Genomic DNA, 14530 nt, shown 5'->3' with positions numbered 1-14530 from the left:
CGAATCCCCAACTACCAACTGGTTGGTAGCTGGATATTCGCGAATAACCGACTGGAAATAGTCGAGTAGCTCAATATCCACATCTAACTTTGATTTTTCGAACCCCCAACTGGCAACTAGCAGGTAGTTGACTATTCGAATCCCCAACTGGCAACGGGTAGGTAGTTGAATATTCGAATCCCCAACTACCAACTACCCTCCAACTTTACCGTCATGTGCAATTATGGATATTCGCCCCTCCGGCCTCAGATCCGAAAAAAATATATGGTTTAAAGCTGCACTCTCACGGATTGAACGTTTTGACAATTTTTTTTATTATAAAAGACTCAGTGTGTGTATACCACGTGATAAATTACGTCCTATACGGCAAGCAACGTTTTGCTTAAAATGAACTCTTAAATCAAAGATAACTTTTGTTTTACAACTCCATTTTAAATGAAACAAAGTGCAGTATAAAAAGCTTACATTGAGAGCCCCGTATTTGTTTCATTACCGGAGTTTGATAATATCATTAGTTTCATCAAAAACTTCGACAAACCTGTTTCCAAAATAATGTTTTGGCAGTGCTCCGTCAGACGGTTGTATTGTGAAAGATTTGCCGAGGTGTTTTAATAAACTTAAACTCTCAATCAAACTCTGGTAAAAGACCGAAGGCAGGGCTTCGTAAGCGACGTAGACTGTGCTATGTTTCATTTAAAATGGTGAAAAAATAGTGATGTTATCTTTGTTCAATGTCTATTTTCAAATCAAAATATTGTCTCTGACGTAGCATTTATGATGCAATTTATCACGTGGTATACACACACTGAGTCTGGTGACAAAGTATCAGATCGCAGATTTTCATATTTCCGCTCCAAAATTGATGTTTTATGCACTTTACTTAAATGAAATTGTGCATTCTGGAATAAATCCCCCCCCCCCCCAGGTCCGGGGGTATACCGGGGATAGCCGGGGAGATGGACCGTATTTTTACCTTCCAGGAGACCTCGCATTGCCTGGTGAATGCGACGGTTTTGTCCTTGCGCCAAAATAGCGGGGAATGGGCCTTACCTAGGATCTAGGATCCCCGGGATGCTGGGGCATTTGGTGGATTATTTTTCAAGCAGTTCGTCCTCGCTGGGCGGGGATTTTACGCGGGCTAGCCCGGAGGTCAAAGTCCCTGCTATTCCCCGGACCTTAGGCCGTGGTTACAATTGGATGGTGCGTAAGGATATAACAGGAGTAATTTATCATTGTTTGGAATATTAACAGACACATTAACCATTAGGCCACCATTTCTTATACATTTCAACATCACGTGATAATGTCAATCAACCAATCACGCTACAACGAAACCCTCAAAGCCGTTTTTAACGCCAATGAAAGTTGTGGTATTCCAAAGACGATAATTGAGCAAATAGCGACGTTTGTTGAAGGGTTCCACCTTTTGGTATCTTAGTTTTAACACTCCTATTGGTGCGCAATACTTTATTCCCAACAACAACAACAGCAACAACAACAACAACAAAAAGGTGCATTTTACAAAAACTTGACCGAGTCCCCTTAATAAACACACAACGGGACTCCATAGGTACTCTTTTATATATACATATATATTAACGCGTGTCCCTGTTAAATTAATATAAATACATTCTCACCAACTATTAAGTTTAAGAACATGTAATATACATGTATTCCTATTATAATGTTACACATATAACATGTCACGTCAGATTTATAATTGTGTTTTTATAACGATGAACTGACAATGTCTTAGTCAAATAAATGCTATGGTACATCATTGACTCTATTCACTGTATGGGCCCGTTATTTATATCGAGGAATCCGATTAGCTACATCGTTATTTGATCCAATTAAGACCAGTATTGAATACCAACCCAAACATATATTGTTTTCTGTGATAAGAAAAATTGAAGTGAAAAATAATACTAAAATCAATAAAACGATTGGGATAAATAGACCAAAGCCGTTCAGTCAATAAAAAACCCATATTCCTTAACAATTAACAGATACATATAACCTGGCTTGCTTAAAAAATAACGTACAATATGAGCTACTACACTGAACAACCTTTCTAATTGATAACCTACCATTTATCCTGAAACGAACGAAAATAAATCCAAGTTATCCAGCAAGTCTATATGTATTATAAATCCCTGTGCAACATATTGCTGACGTTTCGTGAGGATATTGTTAAAAGTACCCCACCCCCCTTCCTTCCTTATCGAGAACCGCGAAGATCATGATAAAATTTACACTTATTCAAAGCATTGAGTTTGCACACGTTTCTATGGCGGATCCGTGGTCTAGTGGTCACACACTTGACTATCAATCCAGGGGTCGCAGGTTCGACCCCCCGTCGCATCACTAAAATAAAAACCAATCGTCTTCCGGGAGGGACGTTAAATGGGGGTCCCGTGTGACAGTGCTATACACTGGTGCACGTTAAAGAACCAATGTAGCTCTTACCAGGGAGCACTCGCCGAATGGGCAAGGCCCGAGTGCGAGTATAAATAAGCTTACACACCCCACCCGCACGTCTCAAACATAATCATCATGTACTGCTGACTGTTCACAATTGTAAAAGCTTTAGCTTACTGAAAGCAAGAGATTTAAAAAGATTAGGAATTAAAATTAAAAAAAATGCTTCTCTAAATTTCGAATAAAGGGTGATAAATATAATATATTGATATTTTGTGAAACGGTTCATTAAAGTGATATTAATTTCACTGATAATATTATCTTAACTGTTTATCGTTTTTCTGTTTTCAATTGAAAGTGACGTAATTCAACATATTTGACGTCGGTTTTGTTTAAACTGCTCCAGTGACTTGGCAAAATGAAAAAAATAGACCGATATTTCTAGATATGTCGATTTCAGGTTATGAAATAAACGAAAATCCTATGGGGCATAAATTAGAAAATGAGCTGATGAAACGCCAACACTCATGATTTGCCAAAGAAACTGCATACATACATGTTCATTAATATTGGATTTTTGAGAATCACCAATTAGAAAAATTGATTAAGTGTTTTATGTCACATGTCTATAAAGGTCTCTCACCTAGCAGTACACTCGTTTATGTTGGATATTCCACACATATAAACTCTATAACATCGGCTTATATAATAAACCAATCTGAATACAAGTAATTACAAATAAATTCCTTTCCTTGTATGAGATTCTTGCTGGTGAAAGGTAAATCTTTCCCTCCATGTAATTAGGTTCTTGCTGGTGAATGGTAAATCTTTCTCTCCATGTAATTAGGTTCTTGCAAGGAGAGGGTAAATCTTTCTCTCCATGTAAATAGCAAGGAAAGGGTATATCTTTCTCTCCATGTAAATATGTTCTTGCAGGGGAAGGGTAAATCTTTATCTACTTGTATGAGATTCTTGCAGGGGAAGGGTAAATCTTTCTCTCCTTGTATGAGATTCTTGCAGGGGAAGGGTAAATCTTTCTCTCCTTGTATGAGATTCTTGCAGGGGAAGGGTAAATCTTTCTCTCCTTGTATAAGATTCTTGCAGGGGAAGGGTAAATCTTTCTCTCCTTGTATGAGATTCTTGCAGGGGAAGGGTAAATCTTTTTCTCCTTGTATGAGATTCTTGCAGGGGAAGGGTAAATCTTTTTCTCCTTGTATGAGATTCTTGCAAGGGAAGGGTAAATCTTTTCTCCTTGTATGAGATTCTTGCAGGGGAAGTGTAAATCTTTCTCACCTTGTACGAGATTCTTGCAAGGGAAGGGTAAATCTTTCTCTCCTTGTATGATTTTTGGAGGGGAAGGGTAAATCTTTCTCTCCTTGTACGAGATTCTTGCAGGGGAAGGTAAATCTTTCTCTCCTTGTATGAGATTCTTGCAGGGGAAGGGTAAATCTTTCTCACCTTGTATGAGGTACTTGCAGGGGAAGGGTAAATCTTTCTCTCCTTGTACGAGATTCTTGCAGGGAAATAAATCTTTCTCTCCTTGTATGAGATTCTTGCAGGGGAAGGGTAAATCTTTCTCTCCATGTAATGAGATTCTTGCTTGTGAAGGGTAAATCTTTCTCTCCTTGTATGAGATTCTTGCATGGGAAGGGTAAATCTTTCTCTCCTTGTATGAGATTCTTGCAGGGGAAGGGTAAATCTTTCTCTCCATGTAATGAGGTTCTTGCTTGTGAAGGGTAAATCTTTCTCTCCATGTAATGAGATTCTTGCTTGTGAAGGGTAAATCTTTCTCTCCATGTAATGAGATTCTTGCTTGTGAAGGGTAAATCTTTCTCTCCATGTAATGAGATTCTTGCTTGTGAAGGGTAAATCTTTCTCTCCATGTAATGAGATTCTTGCTTGTGAAGGGTAAATCTCCCTCTCCATGTATTGAGATTCTTGTCGAGCTAGGGTAAATCTTTCTCTACTTGTATGAGATTCTTGCTGGTGAAGAGTTGATCTTTATCAATTTGTTTGAGGTTCTTCCTGTGGGAGGGTAAATCTTTCGCTCATTGCATAAGGTTCTTGCCGGTGTAGGTTAAATCATTAGCTTCATGTATGAGGTTCTTGCTGTGGAAGGCTAAATCTTTATCTCTATGTAATGAGGTTCTTGCTGACCTAGGGTAATTATTTTTCTCCATGTTTTTTTTTTCCTGATGTAGGGTACATCTTTCTCTCCATGAATGAGATTCTAGGTCATCAGACTGACCTAGTTCTAGGACATCTTTGCATTTTTCATGCATTGTTCGTACGATGGTGGAGCCGATTCGTCTGTATTTATAAACAGGTGAAACTTACATGTTATATCAATTGTATATTAAATATTACATGTAAAATATTAGTAAACATCGCTTACCAAGATTATATTAATGAAATGAAAAAAAATGATTTCATAAAACAATTCACAGCATTGTTAATGGCAATTTTGAATACAAACTGTCATCAAAACAAATACATGTTTATTACCAAAATGTTGAGGCTGCATTGTCCTTGCATATAGATCTATTGGTGGTGCAGACGGGCTGACAAGTGGAGTGTGTGGGCTATCACGTGACATGTGTGGACTAGCGCTCTGCATATGTGGAATACCAGGTGGCATGTGCGGAGTATATGAATTGACGTGGACAGTCTGTGGGTAGGCGTTGGGAACGAGATTGTAGTTTGTGTTACCAGAGTACTGGACTGCCGATGGCTGAGCGCATTGTGGATTTCTCGGACCTAAATGGGTAAGTAAAAAGCAGTGTTGTAGCATTGTTTAAGGTTAATTCTTTAAATAAATTTATTTCCTCGTACACATATATGTGTAGTTATTCATTAAGGCAAATATACCAAACAACTTGCCATATTTAAAAGTAAACAAAACACAAAGTAAATGAGAGTGATCTAGTAATATAGGCGTCGCCTCTTACTCCATTCGGAACACTTCGGCATTTTTCCTAAAACGTTGTTTTCGGTGGAAAATGGCCGAGGTGTTCCAAATGCCCTCACTCAAGAGGAGGTTGGTTCGATCCCCTCCAGGGGTACCATTTCATGACTTGTCAAGGTGGACACCAGTAGAACTAGTTCCAACCTCGGAAACTGACTCGAACGTGATTCTATAAGCTGCCAGCTTTCGTCACACTCGGGCTTTAGATTTAAGAGTAACACTTATGTGAAACACTACAGAAACAAGCTCAGTACTAAAACGTTTTAACATAAACCCGGTTGAATGGCACAGGGTAAACGCCAGAGACATAGAACACACACAAAATAAAATCACAAACAAGAAACATGGAAGAACAGCACAAAACTCCACAAACAGCAGTGCATACATACTATATAAAAAAACTAGGTATGTTTATCAAGGATTGTTAGGTACCGCCTTGGCAAGGTCAGTAAAATGTAAATTTACTGGGGGTTTAAACCAGTTTACGTGCACAAACCTCACTCTTATCCCAACAATCCAAATAAAGAAAAAAACGTTACAAGTAAGTCTTATCAAAGTATACATTAACTCATTAACTCAGTAAGTCAAAGTCAATATTTGTTTATTGTCGGATCCCATATAAAATATTTGAAACATAAGCTATGTATATACCGACATTACTTGAGGAAAATTAATGATAAAACAAATAATAATAAACTTATAAGTCATACTTATGTGAAAAACTACAGAAACAACCTAAAGTAAGTTATTATAAAATGAAAATTACCGGCTGCGGTTTGTGACTGGGAAGGGTATGTGATGGTAACTTGTGTTGGTAGCTCCCGCCTCCGTTTAACCGTTTGGAAAATGCCACAACCAACAACTAGTAACATCAACGCCACAATTACACCAACAATCCAAATCGTAGGTGCGTGGTTAGAGCCGGATTCACTTTTATCTGGCGTCAACGTATCGCTCGTATCGTTAGGCGCTGAAAAAAAGGACAAATAAACGTCTATATAACCCTAACCCTGTTTACATGAGAGCTCCCATCTCCTTCAAAGTACCAATTCAGTGCTTCTTTAGCCATACATTAAATGCCAAAATAACTAGTCAAACAATTATTCTTCGGTTTAAGGTTTTTTTCGAGCAATACGAATACGGGCTGTCTTGTCAGAGCAGTGTTAACTGCTAAGTGCGCTCGTTTGTCCTGGGTGTGTAAGCTTACTTATACTCGCACTCGGGCCTTGCCCATTCGGCGAGTGCTCCGTTTAGAGTGTTAGTCATTTTATGTTTTTTGGAGCATAGTGCACAGACGGAATGTAACCCTGGTTAAAGCTACCCTGGTTCTTTAACGTACACCAGTGTAGCACTGTCACACGGGACCCCCATTTAACGTCCCTCCCGAAAGACGATTAATATTTTTAGTGATGCGATATACAAATACACGTTAAATACTACATTTATATATCCAATGATATTTTTTACGATCTACTTCTACGATGTACCGGCATACATCGGAGGTTGTTTTCGATAATAAAAAAATGGCTAAGGAGTTCCGAATGACGTCCGAGGCTAGCTTAGACTGGTACCCTTTTTCTCTTTTCTACAAAAAGAGACCGGTATCAGCTAAACCAGGTGCCCGTCGTGCAATCGAAAAGTATTAGGAATACGGGAACCAAATCAAAATGGCGGTGTAAGTAGTAAACAATCAGGAGAGCCGATGTAAAAAACGTTTTTGTTTTCCTTTGTATAAAATGTTGGTATATTGGTGTTATTCACTCCATTTCCGACGAATATACATATTCGAAATCTTATTTCTTTATTTACCAAAATGACAAACTTAGTTGAATAATTATACTTCAGAAGTCGGTACCGTCTTTTTTGGGACAAAATTTGCATGTCACCTTGATACGTTTTTTGGATAAAATGTGTTATTTTTAACTATTCATTGCATGGCACATAGCATTTTTTAGATTTATTATACTTTTTTCTTTTATTATATATGACTATTCTTGACATTTGTAATAGTTTTGACATATGTGCCCTCACTTTTTTCGAATAGTTTGAGGTTTCAAAAATATGATAACTGCATAAAAATTATGTGCAAATTGTTATGGATACTTGTTTGATGTTTTTGCACATTTTCTAGGATTTTCTAATTTCATCTGTAGTTATTTGTATTATTATTGTAAACTTATAATCAAATTCCATGTACAGGACATTTTAAAACTAGAAAAGGTTCAGCGTCAGGCAGCCCGTTTTATAACTGGGAACTACAAGTCCAGAGAAGAAGGATGTGTATCAAACATGCTTGAATCTTTGAAACTTCATGCTCTACAAGATCGACGAACAGGTAGCAGGCTGATCTTCTTCTATAAGGTGGCCGAGGGTTTGGTGCCAGCACTACCACCTACAGAGTTCCTACAGCCAGCTAGGCAAAAGAGGCAAACTAAAGCAACTAAATTTCAAGACTGTATTACAACAAACATTATTGACAAACAAGTGATCAATCATGATCGAGGATTCTTAATTCAACAGTGCAAAACTGAGCAGTTAAAACATTCATTCTTTGTCAAAACGTGTCAGGATTGGAACCATCTGGATAATAGTATAGTCCACGCACAGACAGTGGAGAGCTTTAGGGCTGCTCTCCATTTTGATTAAACGCCTCCCCCCCGGTGCGCTACGCCGTAACAGGCCCTGCACCGTACCTAAGCAGAAGCAGAAACATAGCATGTGATAACTGGTGATATTGGTAATAATGTGGATTTTTTAATGTTAGATCACAGGGAGCAGAAACAAATTATTTGTATATATTCTAGCCTAAAGGAATATAGATATATACATAAAGGACAGAATAAAAATAATTTGTTTCTGCCCCCTGTGTGTTGGACAAAATTTGTTTGAAGAAAAGTAACAACTTACATGTATCAGTGTGGACTATGCAGTCTATGCTCATGTTTACAAGTATCTTGAAATTCTCCTATTTTATTGAATATTCACCATTATTTTATGAATAAAGATTTCAGTATTGATATTTGTAAAATCTTAAATTAATTTTGCTCTTTTTATCAATAAGGGGATTTTTTTGGATTGAATCCTATTCTTATTGATGGGTTTTTAATCCCCCGCCATAGAGTGGGGAGGGGTTATAGGAATGCACTTCGTTCGTCTGTCAGTCTGTCCATCTGTCTGTCTGTCTGTAACATTTTGTGTTCACACTATAACTTACTTATGCATTGATGGATTACCATATTACTTTGTACAAATGTTTTCCTCATTGAGACGATGTGCAGTGACCTTGACCCGGTTCCATACCTCAAAGGTCAAGGTCACACAAGAGTTCACATGCTCGTGTCTGCACCATAACTTACTTATACATTGATGGATTACCATATATCCTTTTTTTTAGCCAAAATAAACTTGACATTGAAATTACGTACAAAGTTGGTTAATAAAATGACTGTATGCCCTCGTTACTGTACTATTATTAATGATTTTTGTACTTATTCTGGTAAGAAATTATATATTTACGACATAATGCTCCATGCTGCTCTTTACACAGCCACTGTAGTTTTAAGAAAAACATTTCTTACCATGTAGAAAGAGTTCTGGGTTCAAATCCCAGCGGTGGCCAACTAGAAAAGCATTCAGGGGCTTTTAAATTCTTGTCATTTTTTTACAAACCAGAAAAGTATCAAACCTTTCTTTGCGAAAATTGGAACATTCTTGTCAATATTATACAGCCCATTGTAATTCTATTTTTACAATAAATATATTGTTTCGACTGACTGGTCTTGAGTTTGAATTACATGCGAATCAATATTATATTGATATACTGGTAATTTATTTTATCTTTTGAAATTTCATAAACACATTATCTATTATAATATTGATCATATATATTTATATATTAGTGATGTTCCGATGATTGATTATAATCGAAAATCGATTGGTTGGGCCTGAAATCGGCGACAATCGATTGTTTTTGGTTATAATCGATCATCGAACAAAAAATTGAAAAAAAATATTAATAAGTGTTCAGATGTTATCTTTAACAAAATTGATGATGAAAGCCACAATGAGCAAGAAAATAACTGTTTTTTTTACAACAACACTTAGTAACTTCATAACTTCAATCATAGACATAATGTATATGCATATGATGATTAAGAGTTTAATACTGTGTCTGAATAAAACTTCACTTTAGGTTCTATCTAGTATTTAAAAAAACACATTGTACTATCGATAATCGGTTACATGAGTGGAACCGATTATCGATAGTAAAATTAGAACCGATTCCCAACACTAATATATATATATATCAGTGAATATTACAAACATTGAGGTTTGTTTAAAGTTTCATTCCAATTTAAGAATGTCTTAAATTTTATCAGTGCTAAAAATGGCTAATGTGCCAGCAGTTGAAATTAACACAAGCCCGTAAGCCCTGCAGTGGTAAGATGTCTTCCAGGCTTGCTTAAATTCTGTAATTTATATAGCAGGACTTGTTAGAAAATTTCATGCCAAGCAATTAACATTAAGATACATTTACAATTATGCCTAGAAATAGTATAAAGCCAGCTGTAAGTGAATTTACATGAAGATTTTTGAAGATTTTTTGAATTTCAACCTGTTTATAAAATTGTATATATTATTTTGTGGCATACTGTGTGTACGATACAGTTAAGGCCCCTTTAAATACCAAATTATGATAAATTTTGTTCTAAAACAGTGAGTGATGTCATGTATATGGTTTATAGGTCCGTGGTGATGTATAGTTCATGGTTCATAATGTAACGAAATATGGTACATTATAAAGTAAAAACAAACTATGAGTTAAATTATATATCATTGTCTGCAAATATGGTATGTTATACTGGTAAAGTTAAAACAAACTGTTAGAAAAATTATATATCATGGTCCATAATGTCCCTATGGTCTGTAATGTCCGTGACCCTATATACCTGTATACATGTTTTAAATATTCTTTACCTTAGCTTAATGCTTGAACCAAAATCTGAAACTGAGACCATGTGACTTTTGGGCGCTAGACGAATGAAAATATTTTGCTTTATTTTAATGAATACCAGTACTGTATCATTAAAATATATATATATATGAGATAAATTTACTTATTAAATAATTGCTTATTGGTTAAAATCTTACCTTACAGACATCAATCCACTCATTTTGTTTGATTATCAGTGCAGGTGTAATGCCATAAATATAGTTGGAATATAATCCAGCTAATAGATATGTGTTGATAGAATTGACTACATCTGCACAGATATTATTGTGACACTTTTAAATGATTCCAAAGCATCTCCAACTTGATATGCGGTCCTTCAGGTGTGAGTTCAGCCAAATTCCGGCCCCAATTTCTCGAAAATTCATAAATCTCTTACAACAGGATCAAGCTATATTATTTTTGTTTTATTAAAATTTGTTTTCATGTTTACGTTAATCACTTAATGAGAGTTTTTAGACTTCAATAAAGAAATCTTTATGATATATCAGTTGCGAGCCACGACGACCACTCAGTTGGGCTAATGAATTCATTTCAAGGACCTTGACTGAGATAAATGAATCAAGGCGGTTATCTTGTTAAATAAATCAGTCAACAAGAGATATTTCTCGAAAATCCTGTCGTCTCATTAATTACTTTGGTGCAAGTGCCGCCATTTTGTTGACATTGACAACTGACGAGCACCTGCTGATCCGGATTGGCGCATACCTGTCGTTAGATTTTTATCAAAAAGTAACGAAGGGTACCAGTCTAGGCTAGCTAGTCGTATGGGGAAGATGGCCGATGTGATCCGAATGGCGTAACAGCATGCAAACGGTAATTACTCGGCGTTAGTTTATATAACTTTCTTCACAATCGTTATAAAATAAATAAAGTTTATACTAACAATAATAATAGAAATGAAAAACGTACATGTACGTAAGTAGACACGCAAATCCACATATGCTCTCGGGTAAGTCTGGGTTGTGGTAACTTTCACAAATAAATCGGCTGTCCCTCTCTCTCCGCACCAGCCCGAGCCAGCCATATCTAAGCAACTCCAGGACTTAAGTAAAATAATTTAAAGAGAATATGAATTATTTGAAATATTTTATTAAAAACATAAGAATTTGTATTTAAATATTAAAAACTATCGATAAAATGACTATTTGTTTCCATCAAATTTCCTGAAAATTTATTTTGGAATTTGAAACGCACTTGGACTGGTTTCTGAATCTCTTCCTTGAATCCAAGTACGTGGGTTATAAACTCATAAAATCGTCAACCAGCCAACGCTCCTTGCGTATGATGTATTGCAATAGGCACTTCACTTGATCAATTATATCATCTGCCAGACTATTCATTTATTACGTTTCACGAGAACCAAATTCAAACAAATTATGCACCAGTCAATTGTAACCATGCCCTCCCCCCAGGTTCGGGGAATAGCGGGGATTTTGACTTGCGGTCCAGCCAATCCCGGGTAAAATCCCCGTCATGCGGGGACAAATTGCTGGTAAAATCCCCGCCAAATGCCCCCGTACTCCGGGGACATCCTAGATAAGGCCCATTCTCCGCTTTTTTCCGGCGCGGAAACAAAACCACCGTATTCACTCGGCACTGCGGGGACATCTGGAAGGTAAAAACATGGCCCATTTTCCCCGCTATCCCCGGTTTACCCCCGGACCTACGGGGGTTACAATTGACTGGTGCCTTACCTTTACAGGGTCCGTGGATACAGGTGAAGGAATGACAAGAACGGTAGTCAGACAACTGTCGATATCCATTGACACTTCATCGAAGCATATTGTCTTCTGGGGTGAGTGTTTGTTGTTAAGTTGAACATAGCAGCCATCCTCGTCATCCGTGGACACGGATCCTCCTTCATAGACTACATCTAATGACTCGTCCGGGTCAATGTAAAATGAAGAGCCACATGTTTCTGAAGAAATGAACACATATGTCCCTCCTGAAAAAAATACGTAATTACTTACAGCATCAAAATTGTGCTTCACTGCACAAGGCGGTTTGAACGAAAGAATAATGGAGTTCAACAATGAAATGGGCTAAGGAAAGGTTACTTCCTTTTCAAAAAATAAGTAGGGTAAGTAGGCTTTTTTAACTGGCTTGCTATAAGAACCTTATTGTCACCATTGAAGAATTGTTTTAAAGATGCACTCTTATACCCCCATTTTTAAAAAAATAATTAATACAAATGTTTTGATATACCAAAAAGGACGAATAAATGTAAACAACAATGATTTTACGAAGGATACCGAGTTTAATTTGAAAGAAAGGTGCAGAAAACATGGTATATCTACCTTATGAGACTTAATTAGACCACAGTTAATCTTTTAGCATTCATCAATCATTTAATATTTTTGCAATTTCAACTATTTACTACACGGTTACAATCTTGCTAACAGTATGAAAGGGTCTAGGTTTAATGTCGGCAACAATATTATTAAACTTTTTTTTGAAAATAAGTTGTTTAACGTACATGAACAACCACCAAACAGCAACGGACAGTTACTCATTTGAATTTGTAAATCGAACCCTTAACGTTTCAATTTTTCAAAAGCTTTACTTATCCGTCCCGACCAAACGGCCATTACTTTTGAGAAAAAAAATGAGCTCTTCATGATGATGTTTAGTTCTTGTAATTTTACTTTATTACTTTATTAATATTTTCACATATATAATAATATATTAAATATTCACATTTTTATGCACGCCCTATACAAATGTGAACGAGATCTTCTTGGCGTAGCCATTGCAACTCAAGATTTTCCCTGTCACTGGTTCACTATTGGTTGTTATGTTTACAGGAACTCGCTCATGTTTTTGGCCAAAATTTAGTTTTCCCGCTAATGCATCTGAAAAAACTTATCCTGTCATTATTTTACTCTATAATATCGAAATTACACAAAACATACAGATAAAGTATAAAAAAGGCATTTTGGTTTTAAATTAGTAGGGGTGCGAAGCCACGCCGGTAAAGTCAAGAAATAAATAGATCACCGAGGCTTTAACCACAAGGTCAAAGGAACTTTTGCGAAAGTAATATGCAATTTGTCGTCTTAAAAATACATTGATAACATCACGTGATAATGTCAATCAATCAATCACACAACAAGAAAGCCATAAGTAAGTAATTAAGCGAATAGTAGCTTTGTTAACACTAATGAAAATATAGGTGTCTTTAAGGACGATATTTGAAAAAATATCAGCATTTGCTTAAGGGTTCCAGTTTTTGTAATCGTATTTTTAATACATAATTATTATATACCTTTTACAACTTTTTTATTTTTTGTCTTGGAAAGAGCAAATTTTTGCATAAATTTCTGCAAACCAATGATTTAAGATTGCTGACAAAAAAATCAGATCGTAGATTTTTATATTTCCGTTCGAAAATGAATGTTTTACAGTTAAAACCATTACTAACGGTTTAAGAAAAACGTATAAAACAAAATAATCTGCAATTGATTTGGCTCGTTCGAAGACAAAGAATAAAAAAGTTGTCAAAACGTTCAATCCGAGTGTGAGAGTGCAACTTTAACACTCAATGATTTTTAAAACATTTTTCGGCATACAAAAAAGTTCATTTTACGAAACACATGAGCGAGTACCTTCAAATTAAATAATATTTAGAAAAGAAACACTGCGTTCTTTGTTTGGTACGCATTCATTTACGTACTAAAGAATTGCTTTAATTTTTGTCCGTCCCTTCAAATATTGGAATGAAACCATTAGCAAGACTATCGATTATATAAATAACAACAGTACCAAACGTACATGTGTGTCAATTCATGGCATATAATCAATGTGATGTTTAATGCCAAGATACTAATTTGAAATGTACTTACTTGACAAGCTCCATATTAGAATACATTGAAATACAATCGCTGTGTACACATGCATTGCTTTATAATACAAGTTAACCTGTGATTAATTCACATGCATATATGTTCTAAGCGGTTCTCTCCCATGTAGACTGGCATCAAGGCCAATTGTACACAACTTATAAAACTTAAGGACTTTCATCATTACGTATTTATTTTTTGAAATTGATGTATATTCATCTTACATAGTGGTAAAATATCGCACTGCCTGTCGGGCAACATTCTACTTGTAATTTTGGCTATGAAAACGTG

At 36.0% G+C, this 14530-nt stretch overlaps 1 protein-coding gene across 1 annotated transcript; it reads right to left on the bottom strand.

Annotated features, from left to right (window-relative positions):
- Positions 1 to 1468: 1468 nt before the first annotated feature.
- Positions 1469 to 14352, bottom strand: LOC128230314 (uncharacterized). Its single transcript, XM_052942491.1, has 6 exons — positions 14243 to 14352; positions 12095 to 12345; positions 11310 to 11442; positions 6153 to 6356; positions 4927 to 5178; positions 1469 to 4731 (listed from the first exon to the last, which is right to left on the bottom strand). Exons 1-6 carry the CDS (start codon positions 14295 to 14297, stop codon positions 4676 to 4678), a joined length of 951 nt encoding a protein of 316 aa, XP_052798451.1. The 5' UTR covers positions 14298 to 14352; the 3' UTR covers positions 1469 to 4675.
- Between the last annotated feature and the right edge of the window lie 178 nt (positions 14353 to 14530).

This window comes from Mya arenaria, chromosome 4 (assembly GCF_026914265.1).
Source record: "Mya arenaria isolate MELC-2E11 chromosome 4, ASM2691426v1".
Lineage (NCBI taxonomy): Eukaryota > Metazoa > Mollusca > Bivalvia > Myida > Myidae > Mya > Mya arenaria.
This window is presented reverse-complemented; position numbering and strand designations above follow the sequence as displayed.

Bases quoted from the DNA above. Each gene is read 5' to 3' on its own strand.
- LOC128230314 (XM_052942491.1), bottom strand. From the start codon at position 14,297: ATGCATGTGTACACAGCGATTGTATTTCAATGTATTCTAATATGGAGC. The intron at 12,346-14,242 runs GTAAGTACATTT...TATTTTTTTCAG, and splicing joins TCTAATATGGAGCTTGTCAA to GAGGGACATATGTGTTCATT. The intron at 6,357-11,309 runs GTACGTTTTTCA...CCTTTTTTTCAG, and splicing joins GCGTGTCTACTTACGTACAT to CGCCTAACGATACGAGCGAT.